Source organism: Narcine bancroftii, chromosome 12, assembly GCF_036971445.1.
Source record: "Narcine bancroftii isolate sNarBan1 chromosome 12, sNarBan1.hap1, whole genome shotgun sequence".
Taxonomy (NCBI): Eukaryota; Metazoa; Chordata; class Chondrichthyes; order Torpediniformes; family Narcinidae; genus Narcine; species Narcine bancroftii.
Genome location: NC_091480.1, coordinates 63,114,971 through 63,140,352, shown reverse-complemented (window position 1 = coordinate 63,140,352; position 25,382 = coordinate 63,114,971). Strand labels below are relative to the sequence as shown.

The 25,382-nt window shown below is 42.9% G+C and overlaps 1 protein-coding gene and 1 non-coding gene across 2 annotated transcripts in view; one reads left to right on the top strand and one right to left on the bottom strand.

Moving 5' to 3' along the window:
* Window positions 1-3,768: 3,768 nt before the first annotated feature.
* trnas-cga (transfer RNA serine (anticodon CGA)) lies at window positions 3,769-3,850 on the bottom strand. The gene has a single exon. It is a non-coding gene; the product is annotated as a tRNA-Ser (tRNA).
* A 213-nt stretch (window positions 3,851-4,063) lies between these two features.
* timeless (timeless circadian clock) overlaps window positions 4,064-25,382 on the top strand; it is a 46,385-nt gene continuing 25,066 nt past the window's right edge. Inside the window, exons 1-14 of the mRNA XM_069906413.1 lie at window positions 4,064-4,382; window positions 8,459-8,609; window positions 10,503-10,656; window positions 14,165-14,279; window positions 14,599-14,661; window positions 15,137-15,238; window positions 15,392-15,547; window positions 16,199-16,332; window positions 17,921-18,008; window positions 19,251-19,427; window positions 19,889-20,106; window positions 22,166-22,269; window positions 24,369-24,538; window positions 25,131-25,256. Of these exons, the coding sequence (XP_069762514.1) occupies window positions 8,528-8,609; window positions 10,503-10,656; window positions 14,165-14,279; window positions 14,599-14,661; window positions 15,137-15,238; window positions 15,392-15,547; window positions 16,199-16,332; window positions 17,921-18,008; window positions 19,251-19,427; window positions 19,889-20,106; window positions 22,166-22,269; window positions 24,369-24,538; window positions 25,131-25,256 (1,689 nt within the window). The 5' untranslated portion in view covers window positions 4,064-4,382; window positions 8,459-8,527. The remainder of the gene's footprint in view (window positions 4,383-8,458; window positions 8,610-10,502; window positions 10,657-14,164; window positions 14,280-14,598; window positions 14,662-15,136; window positions 15,239-15,391; window positions 15,548-16,198; window positions 16,333-17,920; window positions 18,009-19,250; window positions 19,428-19,888; window positions 20,107-22,165; window positions 22,270-24,368; window positions 24,539-25,130; window positions 25,257-25,382) is intronic.

Genomic DNA, 25,382 nt, shown 5'->3' with positions numbered 1-25,382 from the left:
TTTAATCTCAGGATAAAACGATCTTCCAATAGTTTCATGTCACAGTGATAAATATATTCCTGGTTAAAAATGGTCCTGCACCTGGATACAAGCTCATTAGGCATAAAACTTGAAAAGTATGTAAATCAAAGGATATCTGTACCAATGGAAAAAGGGCATGGCAAATAACCCTGCTAGAGTTCATGCCCACAATCAGTCACCCATTTGATTGTTTCAGGAATCATGTTATTCTCCCACATTCTCAATAGCCCTCAGATTTTACTATTCAACAGCACACTAGCAACATTTGACAAATCCTCTATAGAGAAATATTATTTATTGAATATTTTATTTCTCATTTGTTAATGCTTCTGGAAAGAGTTTATCCAAAACTATTATTAAACATTTACTTTAATAAGAAAAAGTTTAACATTACATATGTTGAAAGAAGAGAAAACATGCAGATGTTGTTGAAAATTTTCAATAAATATTTAGTTCGGCCCTCGACTTAGTCCAAGTTTTTAATTTTGGCCCTCCGTGAATTTGAGTTTGACACCCCTGCTCTACATCAACTGAACCTGCAGCCAGCCAGGAAGCTCTTGATCGAGCTCCTGTAGAAAGTCGACAAGATGGTGGCCAGTAGCCTTGCCTTATCGGTCTTCTCAGGAAGTACAATTGCTGTTGTGCCTTCCTGACAAGTGAGGAGACGTGTGTCCACGATAGGTCACTAGTTAAGTGGATTCCAAGGAACTTGGTGCTCTCCATTCTCTCCACTACAGTTATTGATGTGAAGTGGAGGGTGGCCATCCCTAGTTTTCCTGAATCCACGATCATCTCCTTTGCCTTATCCACATTGAGACTCAGGTTGTTCTTCTTGCACCATAACACTGCAGTACGTCTCATCATCATTGCTGATGAGTCCAAGTACTGGCGAGTCATCTGCAAACTTGATGACTCTGTTGGAACTGGATCTGGCAGTTGTGGGTCAGTAGCATGAACAGGAATAGGCTGAGCCCACAGACCTGAGGTGCCCCAATTATCATGTTAAACGCTGAACTGAAGTCGGTGAATAGCAGCCTGGCATGTAAGGTGTCATTCTCCAGCTGGGTCAGGATGAAGTGGAACAGTTCAATCAGAAGGTGAATTGAAATGGGTCCTGTCTCTGCGAGGTGCACTTTGATGCATTCCATCTCCAGATGCTTGAAGCATTTCATAATGGTGAAGGTCAGTACCACAGGGAGGCAGCCATTGAGGCCTGTTACCTGGTGGCACGAGTCACCTATAACTCTTTCCTCAGAATCCAAATTTATTGTCATGAACGTGTTACAAAATGTGTTGTTTTGCGGAAGCATTACAGTGCAAATGTTGCTATAAAATTGCATTTAAAAATAAATTAATGCATAAAGAGGAGAAAGTAAGGTACTGTCTATAGTTCATTCTGTTCAGAAATCTGATGGAGGGGAAGAAGTTGTCCTTGTGCCACTGGATATTCATCTTCAGGCTCCTATACTGTACCTCCTTCCAGATAGTAGCAGGAGGGCTTGGCCTGGGTGGTGAGGGTCCTTGATGATTGAGGCTGCGTTCTTAAGACACCGCCTCTTGTAGATGTTCTTGATGGAGTGAAGCCTGATGACTGTGATGGTGCTGGCTGAGTTCACAACTCTTGTTCACCAATGAGAACAAAGCGTGTCCTGGGTGGTGTGGATACTTGATGATTGTTGCTGCTCTTCAATGTTCCATGTAATGTTCTTGATGGTGGGGAGAGTTTTGCCTGTGATGTACTGGGCTGTGTCCACTACCTTTTTCAGGGCTTTTCACTCTGAGATATTGATGCCCCCATACCAGACTGTGATGCAGCCGGACAGCACACTTTCCACCACACATCTGTAGAAGTTTGCCAGGGTTTCTAATGATATACTGAACCTCTACAAACCCCTGAGGAAGTAGAGGTACTGACGTGCTTCCTTCACCATGTCATTAATGTGTTGGGTCCAGGAAAGATCCTCCGAGATAATGAATCCCAGTAATTTAAATTTGCTCACCATCTCAACCTGATTTTTCTCCCAGTTGTCACTGGATTGTTTTCCCTTCTGAAAGACTACAATCAGCTCCTTGGTTTTGATGATGTTGAGTGTGAAGTTGTTGTTAGTACACCATTCAATCAAGTTTCCAATCTCCCTCCTGTACACTGACACTTTGCCCCTTTTTATACAGGCTTCTACAGTGGTATTATCAGCAAACTTGTGGTACCGAGCCACACAGCCATAGGTGTAAAATGAGGAGAGTAAAGGGCTAAGTGTGCAACCTTGTGTTTCTCCAGTGCTGAGGGAAATTGTAGAGGTGTTCTTGCCAATGTGCACTGATTGTGGTCTGGTGGTGAGGAAATCCAGGATGCAATTGCACAGTTGGGGTGTTGAGGTCCAGGTCTTGGAGTTTGCTGATCAGTTTTGAACAGATGCAGGTGTTGAATGCTAAACTGTGGTCAAATAAAGAACATCCTGATGTATAGATCTTTTCGGTCCAGGTGTTCAGGGCTTTGTGTTGAGCCAGTGAGATGTCATCTGCCATAGACCTGTTGCTATGGTAGACAACTAAGATTCTGACCTTCTCCATCTCTGCAGACAGGTGTGGCTCCTCAGCCTCTTGAGTAGAATTCTGGCATATAATGCAAAGGGCCTTGCAAGGTTTCATTTTATTAGGCTCTTTCAGGTGGCCAGAATACCCCGATATAAAGCTGCATATTCTACCCCTATGCAGCTCTCGGGGTACCCACCTGAAAGCGCAGGAGATGCCTCCGAGGCACACTTTCTAACCCTCCTCCGGGAGGGATAATCGCTGGAGCACCGAAGTCCCCCATGGCACCTGAATGCAGCTGCCTGAAAGGGGCTGCGAAGGGGCAGCCTGATGATGTCACAGTGATGTCGTCAGCCTGAGACGCTTGGCGCGAATTTGGAAACAGTGTGCAGGCAGGGTATTGCCAAGGATTTGATGTAACTCATTCTGAACACTGAGAAAGGCTGAAACCATCATCAGTATTTCTCTTGCCTGCTCCGGGTCTGCCATGATCCTGTGTTCCTTCTGCTTCTCCTTCGTCGTGCTTCAAATGACGTCACGTCCGTGGACAGGAGTACAGCGAGAGTGGACAGGAGCCGGAGTGCACTCCAAAGTACCTCTCCAACAGCTGTCCCTTTCAGGAGGACAGCGGAGTGCTTTCAGGGCTGCCAACGGAACGACCATTCCAAAGCTCTGCATCCGCTTCTGCAGGCGCATTTTTGGCGGAGAATGCGCCTGAAAGTGGCTATTGAATCGTTCTTTCACAATTGAACGCTGTATGAAATTGTGCGAGAAGTTATATTTTTAGTTAAAACACAATGCTGCGAAAACTCAGCAGGTCAAACAGTGTACTTTACATGAGCAAAGATAGATACATAACCAACGTTTTGGGCTTGAGCCCTTCATCAAGGTGTGAGCAAAATGTTCTTTTACCAACCTACCAACCAGGGTGGCCATTTCCAAATGTCCAAAATGGAGGCCATGCAGGCAGTGCCCCTCCCTTGCCCCTCAATTTGGAGGGGCAGCTGGACGTCGGGCTCGAGGGGGCGGAGGGCTGAAAGCGGCCACCCTGCATCCCCACTCCCATCACTGCTTCACCCCTTTGCAAAGGATCCCTTTCAGTGCCTCCATCCCCCGTTGTATTTACCTGAAGCAGGTGGGATATCGATAAAGATACACAACCTGCTTCCTTTTGGGGGTGTAGTTTTAAAACTCGCGAGGGTAAAATGAAGGCGCCGTCACGAACAGGATTCGAACCTGTGCGGGGAGTCCCCATTGGATTTCGAGTCCAACGCCTTAACCACTCGGCCACCGTGACTGATGTGCAGACACGACCCGAATCTCAGAAGAAATGAGGAACAAACCATTCCCCTTCACTTGGAAACGTCAGTAAACCCCGTTGCTATTAAAAGATGGCTCGCGTGGAAATATCTACCGTTCTTCATGAGGAAGAGGGGTTAAAGGTCACTCATCTCCCCCATCAGAATGTAAACAGGGAAGAATCTTGCCTGTTGAAAATTGGTCCGGTCGCTTGTGCAACTTTATTCTTCCATGAAAAAAAAGGGGGGGGGCGTGATCCAATTACTTTTTTTTAAATCAGCCTCTGTTTTGGTTTGCCGTTCTGCGAACTGTATTCGAAACGGAGATCGATCGATGCCTTTACCTTCTCAATGGCTCCTTCCATTTCTTCGCGGGCTTTAATCATTTAAATTATGTTCGTTCTGTGACTCCACCCCCCCCCTCTCTCCACATCCAGTGACCCGCCTGTTGGCGCCAAATCTGGCGGCGGGCGCCAAGGCCGTTTGAATTCTCTTCCTCCGGTACCTCCGACCGATCTCTGAACCGCTCCGGTGAGTTTCGTTCCCTTTCCGTGATTCGGTCCCCCTCCCCCCGCATTGACTTCACTTCAACATTTTTTATGCAGTTGGAGTTTTTTTTGGTGTCTTGCTCACCCACTTTCCCGTTTCTTTATCAATACCTGACTCCTCCTTTGCTGAGTTTCCCTCCCCCCCTCCCATTCTTGCCATTTTGGAGGCTTTTAATTTGATCTAATGGTGTCTTATTTTATATATGCACGTGCATGTACACACATGTATACACACGTGTGTACATGCGTATGTATATACGTGTGCGTATATATGTATGTATATATATATATTTTTTTTTTCTTTGGCTTGGCTTCGCGGACGAAGATTTATGGAGGGGGTAAAAAGTCCACGTCAGCTGCAGGCTCGTTTGTGGCTGACCAGTCCGATGCGGGACAGGCAGACACGGTTGCAGCGGTTGCAAGGGAAAATTGGTTGGTTGGGGTTGGGTGTTGGGTTTTTCCTCCTTTGCCTTTTGTCAGTGAGGTGGGCTCTGCGGTCTTCTTCAAAGGAGGCTGCTGCCCGCCAAACTGTGAGGCGCCAAGATATATATATAATGTATGTGTATTGAGCTGGCAGAGTCTGCAAGCATCGAATCCATGATCACGTCTCCAGAATGGAGGACCATCGCCTTCCCAAGATCGTGTTATATGGCGAGCTCTCCACTGGCCACCGTGACAGAGGTGCACCAAAGAAAAGGTACAAGGACTGCCTAAAGAAATCTCTTGGTGCCTGCCACATTGACCACCGCCAGTGGGCTGATATCGCCTCAAACCGTGCATCTTGGCGCCTCACAGTTTGGCGGGCAGCAACCTCCTTTGAAGAAGACCGCAGAGCCCACCTCACTGACAAAAGGCAAAGGAGGAAAAACCCAACACCCAACCCCAACCAACCAATTTTCCCCTGCAGCCGCTGCAACCGTGTCTGCCTGTCCCGCATCGGACTTGTCAGCCACAAACGAGCCTGCAGCTGACATGGACTTTTACCCCCCTCCATAAATCTTCGTCCGCGAAGCCAAGCCAAAGAAGAGAAAGAAATATATATATCTATACAATCACCAAAACATGGGGGGATGCATCTTTACCTTTGCTACATAAAAGAAGCTGTTTGACCTGCTGAGTTTCTACAGCGTTTGTGTTTTTTTTTCACTTAACCACGGCATCAACGTAAACCTGTGCTTTACCCTAGATCGAGGGAGAGATAGGAATCAGATTTGATCAGTCAGCATTGATCCACAATGCTGGTCAGACCTATGTGTGGATAGTAGGACTCCCTTAATTAATTCTAGGTATGGACTGGTACGTTAATAATTTTCTGCACCAATTATATAATCGCACCTCAAAAGATGCATAAGCCAGAATTTTCTGATAGGTGTAGTATCCATGGGGAATCCATGGGGAAGATTGTCACCAACATCCATACCGCGCCTTGACATAGTGGAGAAGCTTATCCTGCGATGCTGTCTCGAGCTCTACTCCCGGTAGGGCCACCCGTGGCGGTTAGGTTGAGGGTGAGGTCCCTGACAAAGAACAATCCAACCAAGACCTCAACGGTGGGACAAGCGGACGAAGTTACTCTGAACTCAACGACTGAATGCGGACGAAGGCTGCAACAAATCCATCAGCTCCAATCATCGTGGTTTCCATGCTGTTGGAATGAGTTGTTTGATTTTTAAAGTACCGTGTGCTTCTTGGAGTGAAATATAAAGTACACACTGAACCAATACATGCACAGGTGTGAACTCATAAGCCACTTGAGAGCCCATAGGAATGAAGACCATCATCCTCGCCCTCGAGGGATAGCTATGATGACGACGAGGAGATGTTAGTACCTTTTCATATTCTCCCTGGTTATGCACAAAAGTATGACCTTTGGATAGAATTGGGGGAGAGTGTTGACAAGAATTGTGGGGGTGAACTTCCCTACATGACCTGGAATTGTTTCTTCTGGGGAATTTCACAGTTATAAAAGTTAACCTCTCCAGAAGTAAATCTAAATTTATTAAAATTGCATTGTCAATAACCAGGAAATGTATAGCAGCAACATGGAAATCCAATTCCCGACTTCACATTGATCGTTGGAACATGGACGTGCAAAGTTGCATTCCCCTTGAGAAGATTATTTATAGTCTTAGGAATAGATATGTTTGTCAAAATTTGGCAACCTTATTTAAATTACTGAAATGCCCAGATTGTATAATTTGATATTTGTCAATACTCCTTATTAGAAATTTAATACTTTAAAATGATGTGACTTAGATGTTGAACCTTGCTCCTATTGCTTTTTCCTTTCTATTTTCTTTCTTTTTATCTCCCTCTATTCCCTGCCACCTGTCCCCTTTTCTTTCCAATCTGGGGAGAGGGTGCTGAGAAAAGAGCGACTCTCCTTTTTATTTTTTTCAGACCTAATGAATATTTTTCTATGATTTTTATATTCAATATTGTTATTATTAATTGAGTCCGATATTCTGTATTTTCTTAAAACTTAAATAAAATATTTAAAAAATGTCCCAGCTGGACCAAGTCGAGTCAAAACAGTAAAAATACAATGCCAGAGAAGCTCAGCAAGTCAGTGTCCTTTTATGTAGCATGGATAATGATATGTACCTTGATGAAGGGCTCAAGCCTGAAATGTTGGTTATTATCTTTATCTCTGCTATATGAAGTACAGGTTGTACCTCTTTGATCAACCTTGTGTTCAATGTCAGCAAAACCAAAGAGACTTCAGGAGGAAGTCAGGGGAAGACGACCCAGTCCTCATTGAGGGCTCAGCAGAGGATTGGGTCAAGAACTTCAAATTCCTGGGTGTCAACATCTCTGAGGATCTGTCCTGGAGCTTCCATGTTGATGCAATCACAAAGAAGGTTCGCCAGTGGCTATATTTTGCAAGGTGTCTGAGGAGATTCGGTATGTCACCGAAGACTCTCGTAAACTTCTACAGGTGTACTGTGGAGAGCATTTTGGATGGCTGCATCACTGCCTGGAATGGAGGTGCCAACTCTCAGGACAAGAATAAACTCCAGAAGGTTGTTAACTTGGCCTGTGACATCACAAGCACCAGACTTCACTCCATACTTTTTGTGCACTATTTATATTTTTTAATAGTAATGTAAGATGGTTATAATCTGAATGTTTGCACTATGATACTGCACTGAATTTCATGATTTGTTCATGACAGTAAATTCTGAAGCAACATTTCACTATTGAATCTGCAGAGGTCATCTACTGCATTTAGTGTTCCTGTTGTGGTCTCCTCTCTATCGGAGAGACTGAACACAGACTGGGAGATTGCTTCGTTGGCACCTTGGCTCTGTCTGCCGCAGCAGCGGGGATCTCCCAGTGGCCACCCACCAATTCTCCATCCCATTCCCTTGTGACATGTCTGTCCATGGTCTCGTATTGCCAGACTGGGACCACCTGTAAATTGGAGGAACAACATCTCATCTTCCAACTGGGCACCCTCCAACCGGTTGGCATTAATATCGACTTCTCTGGCTTTTATTAATACCCCCACCCTCTGCCTCCCCCCTCCCTGTCTCTTTTTGCACAGACATAATAAATTCTACCTTGTCCCTTATCCCATCCAATTAACATCTTTGGTTGGTCTGGATTCCTCCCCCATTGTTTGAATTCTGAGACTTTCTGATATATCCTTCTTCTGCCTTTTCTGATTGTTTTTCCTTAAGGTCTCAGGGCCAAAATGTCTGCAATGTATCTTTGTCTCTTATGAATGCTACAAAGACCAGCTGAGTTCCTCCACCATTTTGGTGTCTTTCCTTCTGTCAGGATCTGATGGAGATGGCAAGAGAGCAACTGTGTATGGTCAAGACCAACAATTCATGTCAACACGAGTACCTTGCGAAATTTTGCAATTACCTTTTGGTTAACTTAGAAGTTGCATTTGTAGGACTGTGAGAACAGATACATTTTGTCCTTTTTTTTTCATAGATGCATGTTTCCCTCCCTTTACCCCTCCCCCCCATAGACATCAGTCAGTGTTCTATTGTCTATTTTTTTCTGCATTTTTGCACAATAAAGAAATGTCACCCTTTTCTCTCCAAGCTGTGGTTGTTTTGGTTGCGTTTTCCCTGTCTTCCGCTCTGAAGCGTGCCCTGTGTGGACTAGAGCATAATGAATTGTGAACTATTAGCAACATGCAATGCCTTGGGATACCTGGAAGGAGACCATTATCATAAAGAGCCTGATTGTTTAGGTGAGTCACTTCACTTGAAATTTTAGTTGTGATTTAAATGTTCCTTGCTTCTTCAATTTGTATTAAAGCTGTAGCACACAGTTGAGAGATGGTTTTTAAGAGACATAGTGCAGTGACAGGCCCTTCTGGCCTACGAACCTGCTCTGCCCAAATCCACCCTAATTGTTTTGTAGTTGTACACATCTCACATGCGTTGATGATTTTACCACTCTTGCTACTTTTTAGTTTTATTTTAATAATCTACGATTTAATTTCCCTTGGCAAACTTATACAGTAAGAATAGATTGTTTTTTTCTTAATGGCTTGTTACGGTGATAGTTACCAAGGAAGCAATGAGTTGAGAGCAGGGAGTGGAGACACAGCGCTTCTCTGCAGGGTTCAACCACTCAGTCCTAATGCCAACGACTTCGTAAAGGCTTTAAACTGCCTGCAAAAAGGAGCCAACTTTTTTAAAAATCCTGCAACCACTGGGTCTGTGCCCAAGATGGTGGTGTTTGTGTTCGGCAGTGGCCTCGAAGGGTTGCAAACTCCGTGAGAGCAGCAGACCAGCTCAGGGCACCAGAAAAGGGGAGAAACACCTCCCTCCCCCCCACCTATGTTGAGAAGAAGCATAGAAAACAACCCTACAGGATGGTGACCATGGTAGCAGACCAGCAAGAGGCTCAGCAGCAAAGGGCCCGCACAGGCTGCGGGCTGTTGCCGACTTGTGGTCAGGGGACTCACACAGACTGCAGGCCACTGGAGACTGACTCATGGGAAGCAGGTTTCAGGACTGGGATTCAAAAGGGTGCTGAGGACAATACTAATGGCAACTCTTTGAATTCCTCAGCAGACTAAAGGAAATTTCATTTAATATTACATTTAAAAGAAATATAAAAGAATCTTGAATCAACCACACAAATTACTTGCCCTCTAGCCTTGTCGCCTATTAATTGCCCTGCAGAGCAATAAATTTCAAGAGTTCTTTATTGTTATGTGTATAAATGCACAAAATTCGTTAACTTTTGCTTGACATAAAGTGATGTCACTCACCCAGCACCCCACCGGAGAGAGAAAGAAAAGCAAGAGAGAGTCATTTCGGAGACACTGAGCATAGCCATCAGCATAATGACTGAGCAGTAAGACCCCACAGGGTGGCATGGTTAACATAGCAGTTTACAGCGCCAACCATCGGGACTAGACGGGTTCAAATCCCATGCTGTGTGGGTTTTCCCCACGGGGCTGTGGTTTCCTCCTACAGTTCGAAACACACTTGGGGTGTAGGTTAATTGGGTGTAAATTGGGCGGCTCGGACTTGTGGGCCGAAGTGGTCTGTTACCGTGCTGTATGTCTAAAAAAAAAAATAGCTGTGCCTCCGCTCTCCCAGCAGCATAAACTTTTCAGCATTTTAATCCTTGGTTTACCCCAGCTGTAACTTTTCAGTTTACCTCGTAACTTCTGGGAATAGTAGAATAAAAATATGGTGTGCCTTGGCATATGGAGAAAGTGCTGATAAATGAGATTGGTATAGATAAAATACTTGATGGTCAGCGTGGGAATGATGGGCCAAAGGACCTATCTCTGTGCTGTTTGATTATGACACCACCCTTGAGCTGTTCCTGATCAATGTACACAAAGAAAGATTCCTTTTGGCCCATCCCTCATTGCGAGAACTATCATCCTTTGCTCCACAAATTTATTTTGTATTCTAAAGATTTTTTTCTGGTTAGAAATAAAACAGGGTTGGTCATGGTGACGGTAACTGCTCGCACTCACTTTCTAAGCCTTTGCCAGAAAAGTTGCGAATTTAATGGCCCATTGAAAGTCACTGGGATCATGCTGAAAGAGTGCTGAAATTTGAAAACAACTTTTATTTGGTTGAAATCACAACTAAAATTCATTTTTGTTTTGCAGAAAGTATCAAGGATCTTATCAGATTCCTGAGACATGAGGATGAGACGAGAGCCATTCGGCAGCAGCTGGGAGCTGCACAGATTGTACAGAATGATTTGCTGCCTATTATTGCACAGTACCCTCAGGAGAAAATGCTTTATGAAACAGTGATCAGGTTTGTACTGAATTAGGTTTTTGCTATACAGAGTGCTTTTGCCAAGTGTGGATAAAGCAGAAGAGGTGGATGTGGGAGCACAAGTAATTTGTATTACAGAATTTGTATAATCACAGGCGCAAATTATCTGAATAACATTGAACAAGAAAATCTGAAGATGCTGTGGTTGTAGGTGCTAGAGGAACTCAGGAGGTCTTGCAGCACAAAAAGAAGCAAAGGTATATAACCAATGTTTCATTACCTTCATCAAGGTATGAGCAAAAAGCAGACAGGAGCCTGAATAAAAAGGTGGAGGGAAGAAGGGGCAGGGGGAGGAGCATACACCCCCAGGCAGGAGGTCATGGGTGGGAGGGCAAAAGAAGAAAAAGCTGAGAATGCTAGGTTTCAGACTGGAGAGGGAATGAGAGTGAAGTTGGAGGAAAGTAGACAGATATGGCGGGGGGGGGGGGGGGGGGGGGGGGGTGGGCCTAATGAAAACTGGAGAAATTGACGTTAATGCCACCTGGTTGGAGGGTGGCAACTCAGCCCTTATCTGTATGTCCTCTATTTCCCACATTATCTGCCCTGGCTCCCTCCACCCCTAGCTGCAACAAGGTTAGGATTCCCTTTGACCTCATCTACCATCCTACCAGCATTCAACATCCCGTGCTGTCTGTAAGATCTTTGTACCTTCTCCCTGTGTCTGTGTGGGTTTTCCCGGGGGGGTCCGGTTTCCTCTCACCGTTCGAAACATACCGAGGATGAAGGTTAATTGGGTGTAAATTGGGCAGCATGAACTCGTGGGCTGAAGTGGCTTGTTACCGTGCTGTATGTCTAAGTTTAAAATATTATCGGCCATAATTTAGGCCAAATACTATGTGATCTCACCACCAGACACATCATCTTCTTCACCTTCTGCAGGCACTGCTCTCTCTGTGACTCCCTTGTTCATTCATCCCTTCCCACTAATTCCCCCTTGGTACCTGCCCCTATGACCACAGGAAATGCTACACTTGCATCCACACCTCATCCCTCACCACCATTCGGGGCCCCAAACAGCCCTTCCAAGTGAAGCAACATTTCACTTGTGAAATTGCAGGGGTCATCTGCTGCATCCGATCCCCCGTTGTGGCCTCTTCTACATTAGAGAGACTGAACGCAGACTGGTAAGTTCTTTTTTTTTTAGCACCTTTGCTCTGTCCATTGCAATAATAGAGACCTCCCAGTGGCCAACCCTTTCAATTCTCTGCCCCATTCCCTTTCTGACATGTCAGTCCCTGGCCTCAATGCACTGCTAGTTTGAAACCACCTGCAAATTGGAGGAACAACATCAAATATTCTATCTGGGTCCTCTCCAACCAGAAGGCATTCACGTCGACTTCTCTGATTTCTGTTTGGGCCCCTCCTTTGTCTCTCTCTTTCCTATCCCTCTTTCTCCTTTCCTTCAGCTCTCCACCCCTTCCCTCTCCATTCAGAGAGCTACCCCCTTCCCCTTATCATCTCACTTCTCTTCTGCCTTCCCACCCATGTCCACCCATGATCTCTTATCTGGTGACCTGTGCTCCTGCCCCAGCTTCCCTCCTTTCCCCCACTTTTTTATTTAAGTTCCTGTCTGCTTTTTGCTCGTACCTTGATGAAGGGCTCAGGCCCAAAACATTGGTTATATATACCTTTGGTTCCTAATGGTGCTATGTGACCTGCTGAGTTTCTACAGCACCTTTGTGTATTAAAATCATCTGAATGGTGATGAGTTGGGAAAAGGGAAGGTGTAATGAGACCAGGATGTCCTTGTACATCCAGCTAAAAGCAATATTGAGGCGCAATGAGCAGATGAAATGTTAGTTTTCATTCCAAAAGGATATGCTCATGGGGCAAGAATGTCTTGCTGCTCTATATTAGACCTCTGTTGTTTGTGAGTATAAAAATGTAGGTGGGCTGGTTAGTAATTTTACAGTTAACTTTAAAATTGGTGGAGTTGTGGATAGAGAGTCAGGTTATCAAAGGATACCAAAGGATAAAGATCAGTTGGAGATATAGGTAGAGGAACAGCAGATGGTCCAGGCAAATGTGAAACTTCTTTGGGAGGTTAAACATAAGGGAAAAATATACAGTTAATGGCAGGACTCTCAGGAGTATTGATGTGCAGAGGGATCTTGAGGTTCAAGTCCATAGTTCTTTGAAAGTAGCTATGCAAGTGGATAGGGTGGGAAATAAACCATATGGTGTACAGTTGGAGCATTGAGTATAAAAATTGGGAAGTCACGTTGTAGCTCAATAAAACATTGGGTAGGCCTCACATGGAGCATTGTTTGCAAAACTGAAAATGTCAAACCTGACATAATTCCCATGGAATTACAGGAAGGATGCTAGCATGCGTAGATCGTTGCCTGATCGGCAGAAAAACAGTAGGAATAAAGGGATCCTATTCTGGTTTGGCTACTGGTTGTCAGTGGTGTTCCGCAGGGGTCGTAGTTGGGGCCATTTCTTTTTGCGTTGTATATAAATGATTTGGATTATAGCATAGATGGCTTTGTGGCTATATTTACAGATGTTGCCAAAATAGGTGGTAGAGCATACAGTGTTGAGGATATCAAAAGGCTGCAGAGAGACTTGGATGGATTTTCTATGGGCAAAGGGATGGCAGATGAAATAAAATGTTGGGAAGTGTACAGTCATGCACTTTGGTAGAAGAAATAGACAGGCAGACTGTTATTTCGATGGGGAGAAAATTCAAAATTTTGAGGTGCAAAGGGACTTGGGAGTCCTTGTGCAGGATATCCAAAAGGTTAACCTCCAAATGGAGTTGTTGCTGAAGTAGGTAAATGCAATGTTGGCATTCATTTTTAGAAGAATAGCATATAAAAGCAGGGATGTAATGTTGAGACTATAAAGTACTGGTGAGGCCTCACTTGGAGAACTGTGTACAGGTTTGGGCACCTTATTTGAGAAAAGATGTGCTGGTGTTGGAGAGAGTTCAGAGATGATTTACTGGAACGATTCCAGGTACAAAAGGGTTAGTATATGAGGAACGATTGTCAGCTCTTGGACTGGACTCGTTGGATACAGAAGGACGAGGGGGGACCTCATAGAGGGATTTTGAATGCTGAAAGGCCTGGACAGAGTAGGTGTGGCAAGAATGCTTCTCGTCTTGAACAAGAGGGCATAATTTCAGGATAAAAGGCTGTCAATTTAAAGCAGAGATGCAGAACAAATTCCTTAGCCAGTGGGTTCTCAGTCTGTGGAACATTGCCACAGGCAGCTGTGGAAGCAAGGTTGTTGGATGTGTTTAAGGTAGAGATTGACAGGTATTTGATTAGTCAGGGCATCAAGGGTTATGGGGAGAAGGCCGGGGAGTGGGACTGAATGGGTGGATGAATCAGCTCGTAATTAAAATGGCGGAGCAGACTCGATGGGCCTACATCTGCTCCTAGATATTGTGAGTTTTGACTTGATGCATGTTACAATTGTAATTATTGTGATTCGTTTGTGATATAGCCTGATGTCTGATTTGTTGCTCCCCTTCATCTAGATTATTGGTAAATCTAACACAGCCAGCACTTCTGTGTTTTGGGAAAGTTCCTACCAGCCCTACCTCCAGGCATCACTTTTTGCAAGTGGTTTCGTATCTGCAGGGATACAAAGAGGCAAGTAAATAAAAGAATCTGATCCTCAATTCATAGTTTGCATCACAAGAAGTCATAAGGTAGAGGCTATCTCATCAACAAACTGTCAGAGTGACCATGAAAAAATGGAGGGCAGTAGAGGGTGGGAACCAAGGTGGGCTGTGGGAGCGAAGAAGATGGTGAGTGGTATGGGGAGAAACATAATGTTAGGAAATTAGGATTTTTTGTTGGGGGGGGGGTTGTGGAGGAGGATAATGATTTCTGGTCAGATTAGTGTCGCCTGAAATTATTTGTCGATAGTAAATATCCATTGGCCACTAATCAACTCTTTATGTTGTAGGCTTTTGCAAATGAAAAGGTGTTTGTGGTCCTCAGTGAAAAACTCTATGATCTCTTGCAACTAGTAAGTGAAAATATACCTTTATTTAAAAGAGCCTTGCCTGACAGTCCTCTAATCACAGCCAACGCAGCTTAACTTTCCAGAGTTGGGAAGAAATTCCTGCTTTTGATTGACTTTTTCTGGAATTGCACATTTTCCCAAATTTGCTTTTACATTTAAAATAAAACAAAAGCAATATCGTGTAGAGCTTCATCTTAGAAAGTAACCTCACCTTCTGGAGAGGAGGGGCACTATTTTTATAACTACTTATTATTACTTCTGAGATTTTTAATTTATAAATGTTGTACCCAGGTATCATCTATTGGTCCTTCAATGGTTATAGCTTGAATGTGATTGAGTTGTCTTAAACAATATTTAACTTAAAATTCCTTTGATGGATCAAGCAGTGCCCTGTGAGCTTATCTGAAGTGTTAATGAAACAAGAATTATGCTTACTTGTGAATTATTTTCTGTGCACTTAAAGCTGTTTCTGTAACAGGACTGGGAGCAGAGGCAGGAGGAGGATAACCTACTGATTGAAAGGATCTTGTTGCTGGTTCGAAATGTTCTACATGTGCCTGCTGACCTTGAGGAAGAGAAGGTTTATAATGATAAATTATTTATTTGCCATGTAAAAGACTTATTTATAAGTTTTATTAAACCACAGTACCTTGATTTTGTTTTCCTTTGCACTTAACCTTTCAGTAATTTCATGTATTTTCTGTTGTTAACGCCCAATTTTATTTTCATGCAGAATATTGATGACGATGCCAGCGTGCATGATAAGGTGTTATGGGCCATGCACATGAGTGGGATGGATGATTTGATTAAATTTCTGGCAGCTTCCCAGGAAGAGCAGCAGTGGGCCATGCACATACTGGAGATAATTTCCCTTGTGTTCAGAAATCAAGTTAGTGCCTTGTCACTTTTGGTTGGGGGGGTGGGATGGAATGGTGGAATCAGTTCAGTAACAGTACAATTTTGGTTACAGATAAAGTTTTTGCTATAAATGGGCAAGAAATTGATGGACTGTGCTTTTGTACCCAGATCTCAGTGTTGTGATGAGGATTGGAAGTTGCAGATAGGCTGTGGTTCTATCGCTAGAAGTTTCCTCATCTCTCCAGGGGCCTGAAGTCCAAATATCTAGGATGACACTGTCGGTGCACTTCAGGACACTGAGTCTCTGAAATACACGTCTTTCTTTGTGCCTCTGTAATTCCCCAGAGCTGCTCTTGAACATCTAATAATCAAATTGAGAGTGCTTCAGCAACAGCCGAGGAGGTGATTGGTTAATTTTATTTGTTTTTCTGTCTCCTCCCAATTTCCTCTTCTAGGTTTCAAGGCCAGTTGTGGTGTACTTCCCACTTGAGTTCTCTACTGTCCAACATCAAATCTTTGGACCTGCCTTGAGAGATCGGTCTCTTTTATTAGTTGTGCAGGTACCGCCAAAGCGCCTGGTACAACAGTCATGATGCACAAGCTCAACAGAATGTAGTATTGGCTCTGTTTCAGCAAACTAAGATAGAAATTGAATAGAACATTTTTTGAATTTCCCCGACAGGACCCTGAACAACTTGCCACTTCAGGGCAAGCAAAATCTCAACAGGAGAAAGATAATGAGTCCAGGGAGCTTGAAATCTTAAAGCAGAGAGAGCTGGCTGCAAAGAAGAAAAGAACTTTTGAGAGGGGAACCAGGTGAGACAGGAAATGGGTGAAATGTAACCACATGATGGGCTCTATGCGCAGTCAGGTTCTGTACTCAGCTGGGCTCATGAGTTGGAGAATTAGTGCATCCTTTAAATGATAGGAACAGTTTCTCAACTCAGTGCTAAGTGTGTTGTGGAATGTTAAGGTGGAGGAGAAGGCTGTTCAGCCCATTGTGCCAGCTCTTTGGAAATGCTGTTCTACTGGTACAATTAGCTGTTTTTGTATATCCCTGCATTTTGTTTTTATCTGTGTTGCTTTTGAAAATTCGTACTGAGTATGTCCATCTGCGTAAATGTTTCAGTTTGTAACTCCTCAAACTTTCATCTACCCTTTGTTTCTTGTCCATCATCTCACTCTGCATCAGTTGGTTACTGATCTACTGCCAGTTTGTTTCCTTTACTCCATCATAACATTTATGGATTTTGTGCACTTGTATTAAATCACGATCTTGATCTTCTCTGTTGTAAGGAGAGGTTTCCAGTCTCCCTGTATCTCATATTCCTCGTCCATAACTTTTTTTAATGGAATCAATTAGAAATATTTAGGAAAGTCTGCTGTGGAAAGCATCTAGAACCAACAGTGTTGGAGGATGAATATTAATGGGTGTCAGTGCTGAAAGATTAAAATACCTCTGTTAATGTATTTTTGTATTATTTGGCAAAGAATAATCTTTTTAGTAAAGCTTGTTGAAGTGTAGGGATTTTCAACAGATAGTTTTGAGTTGGAATTGACTGAATTGAGTCTTGCCTTCAAGATTGCTATAGTCTATATTTTTACCACAATTATTCTCCTGTGGGAGACACAGAAAACCAATTTAGTCATGTTTTCTGATGAAGTATTTGATGAGCCTGATGTACAGTGAAACCTAAAATGATAGGTGTTCAAAGTGGGCTGTATCTTTCTCTGTCTTTATCAAATCTGATGAGAGATTGGGTTAATTAAAAAATACTTTTATATCAAAATGTCAAATATTGCTTCTCTTTTTCTGAAATTTTATTGCCTGCCCCGTTCTTTAGCAATACTGCAGTGCAAGCAGCTGTTATAAAATGCATGAAAGCAGTACCCTTCTGTCTCAGACCCTCCCTCCCTCCTGGGGAGCTTTGGGTCTCCCTATTTTCCACCTAGTACGTGCATACTGTTAGGTCTGCTTTGTTCATGAATGAGTGAGTCAAACACCAGACTGAGTCGAAATCAAGGTTCTTTGTTCTTTATTGCCGGATTGTAACACTTGCAACTAACAGTGTTAGTTGGAGAAGGCGCATTCTGCCGTTATCATCAAGTGGTGTTTTTTTTATACCTCAGGATACGTACTTAGTAAATTATCATACCATTACATTGTCCAATGAATAAACTGTTGCTACCCTTCTCTGTTAGTCTGCTGCACATCATTCTTGTTAGTGCAAAGCTTATCTTGAGTGTACAAGGTCACATCTGCATTCTGTTACTCCTTAGTACTGGGTGACTCCTTCTCTGGTCCCATCTCATGATGTTTTTACCTTACAATACATACAGCAACTGTATGTGGCAGTTTTTAAGTGTAATTTCATTTGTTAAATGTCTGCTTTCTTTATTTTAGGCATTCTCGTTTTGGGGGGACATACCTCATAGAAGGCTTGAAGTCTATTGCAAATAGGGATGTTGTTTGTCATATGGGAGTTCACAAAGTGAGTGAAAATGGTACAGCTATTTTTGGCACTATTTACTCTAATTGCATTTAACAATTCAGCTCATTTAGATGGAATTAGGAGTAGCATCTTAAATTATTCCTTTTCAGAAGATTTTAAGAATATTACTGGTATATTTTTGACTTATAAAACCATATCTAATATCAAACATTTTTAACAAGTTGCATCTGACTTGGAAGAGGAAATTAGAAGAAAGTTACTGGAAATGGCATTTTAAGTTATTGACTAAGTTTTACTGAAACTTTAAATTTCAAATTTAAGTTCAAATTTAAAACACATGTCAAAAATTAAATTTAATTGTATTTGTGTTTGTTGATGTTTAATGGCACTTTTAACTTAAAAAAAATAAGAATGCTGTATCACTACTTGCTCGAATTAGGTGCCATTTCTAACAAATAATCAATGTTGTTAGATGGCTCATGGTTAATCCATTAACATTATGTTCCTTTAATTCCAAACTTTTAACACTAGGCCTTTTGAAGCTGCCTTTATTTTGGCTACCTTTCTTAGATTTGTGTTATCTTTTTCACATGTAGCAGCACTGATTCACCCCGGCTTACAAACAAAAAAAAGTATACACTCACTTGTTTCTTTCAGCACATCATGAAGTCGACTTTCTTTTTATTATTCACTGGATACAACATTCCATCCTTCAACTCCTGAAACACCACCCAGCTAAACTACTCTGACTTTTTCATTGGCTCACTGCCACGCCAGTAATCCTGACACTCGCTGTCCTCTTCCGACATCTGAGATTCATCGCCTGTATACTGACCTTTAACACACGCGCGTGCATACTGTTACTCCACACGTCGCATCACTTACGTCATCTGCAGCAGCTGACACTGCTCCCGATGAAGATAAGTACGCGACTCTCACACTCCCTCTTCCCCCCCCTCTCTCTCTCTTTCTCTCTCTCTCTCTCTCTCTCTCTCTCTCTCTCTCTCTGAATAACCAATTCTTGTTGAACTTTATATCTGCGTGTTGTGTTATCCTTTTTGGGGAGTTGGTAAATTTCATCTTGCTTGAAGCACCTTAAAAGTGAATGCAAGACCACTTTAAATTAAAATTATCCATGTATTAGGTTCACTATTCTTTTGTCAGACCATTTACTCTCCAAAGTAGAGGTAGTCCAGGATAGAAATTGTAGAAGTCTAGTCTTTCACTTGACCACTGAATCAGTTTTGATATTTATTTAGTTTTTGTTTATGCCTTTTCTAGTTGAAAAATTACAGTCACGATTGTGGCAAGGTGATCAGAAAAGTTCCAAAAAGGAAACAAGCAGCAATAGATGTGGAGAGCAAGCGACGTTCTGCTCTTAATGTGAGGTTTTTCTTGAAGGAATTTTGTGTTGATTTCTTGGAGAGCTGTTATAACAGACTGATGTATGTGGTAAAGGTAAGTTTGAGACGTGGGAGCTACTTTATTCCTGATTACAAACATTTTTTAAAATGCTTGTCCAGCAGATACCTTAATTTATTTGAATACCAGATGATCTTTCATTCCAGTGTTAAGTAGTGAAGGACATGTTGTAGGAAGCTTGTTTGATTTGACACAATACAAAGCGGTGTGCCAGTAGGCATTGGCTTTTATTTGATTTATTTCCATTTCATTTCTATTTGGGATGTGTGAGATGGTGCTCTCTTTTTATGAGTGAGATCTTTGAAGTCCTTTGAGAGCAGCTACTTGGAGAAACTTGGGAGAGGGAATGTAATTCTCAGGTGAAGAGCATAGTCCCTCCTGTTTTGAAGCATTGAGCTAGATATTATGGACATTCTTGACTGAAATAATGTGATCAGAATTGTGTGCATACACAAATAATTTCTTTAACTATAGTTGTGTGCTCATTCCATTGATAGGACAATCTGATACGTGAAAAAGCACAGCAGCATGATGAGACCTACTACCTGTGGGCCATGCCCTTCTTCATGAAGTTCAATAGGATGTACAGGTTCCGCCCTGAGCTAGTGTCAGAGACTGTCAGCATTCGAGCATTTCACTTTGTGGAACGTAATGTCACCAACTACTATGAATTGATGCTGATTGACAAGACAGAAGCCAACTCTTGGTCAAGACGGTACGGCAAACTAATGACAAAGGGTAAAGTTATGTGCCTGTTGGGTTTGCCAATTTTTTTTTGCTCTGAGTTGGGGGAGGCGTATGTGATAAACTGTCAAATGTATTAATCTCTTCTTGGATTCCACTAAACTACATTAATACTTTTAATATACTTATTTTTCTTCCCCAATTTAATTCCCATCTCATTTTCCCCCAAATTATAGTCCTGCAGATGCTTCTGATCTTTAGTGCAGTACCCAAATTGGAGTTCATTGATTTTCTGGATTAAACCAGGATTATTCCATGGATTTGTCTTCTGGGTATTATGTTAATGTTTAATTCAGCATAGACTGGATTGAATATAGAATATTTTTGTGTCTTTGACTCACTTTTGAACTGGACAGTACATATACTGAAAGATCAGCAATTTTTCATCCTCCTAGAAATAATAGAGCAGTTAAGAGATGGGCAAAATTTTGACTGGTTTGTTCATTCCACAGTACAATCTTTCCAAATCTTTCTGCCTGTGCAAGTAACTGCCAGAATGAAATTGTGAGGACTGTTATTTTGACTTATCTAATAAATATTTGTGCATGTATGCTTGACTGTTCTCCATGCAAATCAATAGGGAGCACTCTAGAAATGTCCGAGGAGTTCAGTAGGGGTAACATTTGATGCTAAATATCATGACCACATTAAATTTAACCTTTAAGGTCCTATGAAGTTCGAACGTTTTTTGACCAGCTTGCACTGATTTTCATTACTGTTTGCTATAATTGTGGTAACATTTGATGCTAAACCACATTGAATTTAAGTTCAAAAGCTCAAAATAAATTTGAATGCACCAGGGACACCTCAATTAATTAAAGTGCTGTGGATCAATGTACATTCAGGATTTAAAGAAAACCCAGTTCATTATGGGCCTAAAAAAGGGAAGCAACATTGGCAGAAGCTCTTCACAGTCCCATAAAGTTAGACAAAGAGAAAGCAGGAGACAGCAGAGGAACATCAGTCTTGTCTCACTGTTGATGTTTCTAGACAGGCAGCGGGAAATAGAACAGCAGCAATATGCTCGTCTCAGTGCTCAGGCCTCCAGACAGGCAAGGGACAGGCAGCGGGAAATAGAACAGCAGCAATACGTCCTTCTCAGTGCTCAGGCCTCCAGAAGTGCTTAGGCCTCCAGACAGGCAAGGGACAGGCAGCGGGAAATAGAACAGCAGCAATACGTCCTTCTCAGTGCTCAGGCCTCCAGAAGTGCTTAGGCCTCCAGACAGGCAAGGGACAGGCAGCGGGAAATAGAACAGCAGCAATACGTCCATCTCAGTGCTCAGGCCTCCAGAAGTGCTCAGGCCTCCAGACAAGCAAGGGACAGGCAGCGGGAAATAGAACAGCAGCAATACGTCCATCTCAGTGCTCAGGCCTCCAGAAGTGCTCAGGCCTCCAGACAAGCAAGGGACAGGCAGCGGGAAATAGAACAGCAGCAATACGTCTGTCTCAGTGCTCAGGCCTCCAGACAGGCAAGGGGCAGGCAGCGGGAAATAGAAGAGCAGCAATACGTCTGTCTCAGTGCTCAGGCCTCCAGACAGGCAAGGGACAGGCAGCGGGAAATAGAACAGCAGCAATACGTCTGTCTCAGTGCTCAGGCCTCCAGACAGGCAAGGGGCAGGCAGCGGGAAATAGAATAGCAGCAATACGTCTGTCTCAGTGCTCAGGCCTCCAGACAGGCAAGGGACAGGCAGCGGGAAATAGAACAGCAGCAATACGTCTGTCTCAGTGCTCAGGCCTCCAGACAGGCAAGGGGCAGGCAGCAGGAAATAGAACAGCAGCAAAATGTCCTTCTCAGTGCTCAGGCCTCCAGAAGTGCTCAGGCCTCCAGACAGGCAAGGGACAGGCAGCGGGAAATAGAACAGCAGCAATACGTCTGTCTCAGTGCTCAGGCCTCCAGACAGGCAAGGGGCAGGCAGCGGGAAATTGAACAGCAGCAATATGTCCTTCTCAGTGCTCAGGCCATGTTGTCAACTACTGAATGTTTTATTTCCCTGACATGTTATACTGCAGCTAAAACAATTTCCTTTCAGAATGCATCTCGCCCTGAAAGCCTATCAAGAGCTGCTCAGCACCATTAACGAAATGGACCATTCCAAGGATAAAAATCTGCGAGAGAGTGCCAGAGTTATCAAAAGTAAGATTTTAAAGGAAATAAATCTGAAAATAATCAATATTTTAGTGCAAATGTTTGACTTAAAAATCTTTTTTTAAAAAATACACATTTTATGCTTTTGTTGCCTGTATGGTTTTGAAATTTGCATTCATTGGCAGCCCTGGTCTTTCTCCTTTAGTCTCTGTCTTAATCTACCTCCATCTTCTCCTTTGTGGAGTTCAGTAAAAGCTTCTTGAAATAACTGCCTTCAAAGCGTTTAATGACCTATTGGGATCTTTGCATCTATTCCTAATCCTTTGATATATGCTCAATTGACATTCCTGTTTTATCAGTTATAGAGTCATACACCATGGAAACAGGCCCTTTGGCCCAACATGCCCATCCTAGCAAGATGTCCCGCCCTTACTAGTCCCACCTGGGGTTGGAGGGGGGGGGATTGTTTATTAGTACTGTTGGGAAGGGTTGGCAGGTGGATGGGAATCTGTAGGGAGACAGGGATGTGAAATGGGGAGAGTAGCAAAAGTAAGAAAAAAGGAAAGTTAAAAGATGAGTGCTGAAAAATCCAAAGCAAGGGACAAAAAAAGGCCATTTTGCAGTCTTAATTCAAAAAAGACAACGGCTGTTGATTTTAAAAAAAAAACACAGGCTTGAAGGTTCTTTGTCTCAATGCAAGGTGCATTCACAATAAAGTGGATGGATTAACAACTGAGATGGCAGTTAATTTGGGATCACTGAGACATGGTTTCAGTGTGACCGTAGTTGGGAACATGATATTCAAGGGTACTCAACATTGAGGAAGGAGAGATTAAATGAAAAAGGAGGTGGGGTGGCATTGCTCATTGAAGAAGAGGTTAATGTAATTCAAAGGGAAGGGCAGCAGCTTAGATAATATGGAATCTGTATGGGTCGAGTTGGGGAATGCCAGTGCAGAAACCATTAGTGGGAATGATGTGCAGACCACAGATTGAGGATGGCATCAAGAAAGAAATAAGGGAAGAATGCAATTAAGGTACAGCACTTACCACGACTACCAGAAGATAAAGAGTCTTTTCCACATTGGTAGGCAGTTACCAGAGGAGTGTCTCAGAGTTCATTTTTGGGATCCTAGCTGTTTATAATACAGGTATGCGTTGCTTAACATCCATGATACGTACCGTGAAATTGGCCGTTATGCGATGTGGATGTTGTGTGAACAGCATATTATATACTTAGCAAAGCTATATGGGATACTGTAGTGTACTTGTAAATTTTTTATTTGTAAGTACGGATTAGTGTGGGGCAGTGGGATCAGTGTGGGGACTAATACAAGACTGTGAGGAGAACGCAGGGCAGTGGGATTAGTTGGGACTGATACAGGGCTGTGGGGAGAGCACATGGCAGTCAGATCAGTTTGGGTACATAGTATACAATTTCCTATAGCTAGCTATCACTTTTTCTAAATTGCTGAGGACTTGGGGATGTTGGGAAACCGGACCAAGGAGAAGGGGGAAGCCGTTTTAGACTAGGATGAAAAACCTTTTCACCCAGAGATATGAATATGTGGCACTCCCTTCCACAGAAAGTTGTTAAGGCAGTTTCATTAGATTCATTCATGAGAGAGTTGGATGTAGTTGTCCTGGCTGAAGGAATTAAGGAGTATGCAGAGGAAGCAGGATTAGGATACTGAAGTCGTGTTGATCAGCCTTTATTGCATTGAATGGTGGAGCAGACTTGAAGGACTCTGTGGCTTTTCTTGTTCCTTTTTGCTATGATTCTGTGAATATAATTTAAGGAAATACAATATAATCCTCTTAATAAGGAAATTGTTGATTATTAATTTGTGTAGATAACTCTTTTACTAACTAGGCCTACCTTCACATCCTTTACTGCTAACATTTCCCACTGTTAACGTGATGTTGGACAGGGTGAGGGAATAGGGGTGGTATTTGGGGATGTGTACATGGGGAAACTGAGGTTGTTCTCTTTACAGCATGAAGGTTGATGGGAAATGTGAAAATTATTTAGCCAATGGGTTGCATGGGAAGAGGGGAGCCAGAATATCAATCGACGTACATGCACTTTAATTTGAAATTTAGGAATTAAATTGGTTTATGATTCTGTTTGCCTTTGACAATTTTCAGGTAATATCTTTTATGTTATGGAGTTTCGAGAGTTGTTCTTGACACTATTCCGGAAATTTGATGCAACTAAGCAACCCAAGTTATTTTTGAAAGATCTTGTTGAAACCACTCATCTTTTCATTCGGATGATTGAGAAATTCTGCAAAGGCAAAAATAATCTTTTTGTGCAGGTAATGTTAGTGTCAGATTACACTGTGTGTTTCCATATTACAGGCACCTGTTTTTCTTTAAGATTCAGATACCTATGCAGCATTGGCAATGAGCATGTGGTTGCTGGAGAAGGTGATCAAAGATTTGGTCAAAAAAGATTTTGAGAAGCATCTTAAAAGATGAGGGAAGTAGAGAGGTTTAGGATGGAAATTTTCTATCAGCACCTAGGTAGCTGATTGAGGAGGGAGGTATCGGGAGAGAGTTCCAGAGCTTGGGGTGGGGCAGCTGGAGGAGGGAAGGGGGATGTAGGGAGCGAGTTCCAGAGCTCAGGGAGGGGAAGCTGGAGGGGCGGTAGGGGTGGGGGGGGTCCCAGAGCTCGGGTGCAGTAGGAGGAGGAGGGAGGGGAGAGGTGTAGGGAGGGAGTTCCAGATCTTTGGGTCTGTGCAGCTGAAGGTTAGAATTGGAGAAGGGCAGAGTTTACCCAGGGACTGGAGGAAGTTACAAATATAGAGGTGGGCAAGGCCATGTTGGAATTGAAAATAGGTGTTAATACCTTGTGGGAGTAGATCCCCTTAATGTAGTTGTCTGACTATTTCCTATCTATTGAAACAGAGAAAGAAACTGAAAAGGAGACAGCATAAGTCAAAGCAGCTTGAACCTGCAACACCAGAAAAATCTCAAGAAGAACTGGAGGAAATCTGGAAAGCAACATTGGAGCAGCTTGGAAGATGTGCAGAGGTATGTGCCTGATAGCTACTTGTCATGGTCAGTGTTGATGCAGTCGCGAGATGCAATTTATCTCCATTACATAATTCCAAAATTTGATGTCCTGAACGGTCCAGTAAGTGCTGGAGTGCAATGGTG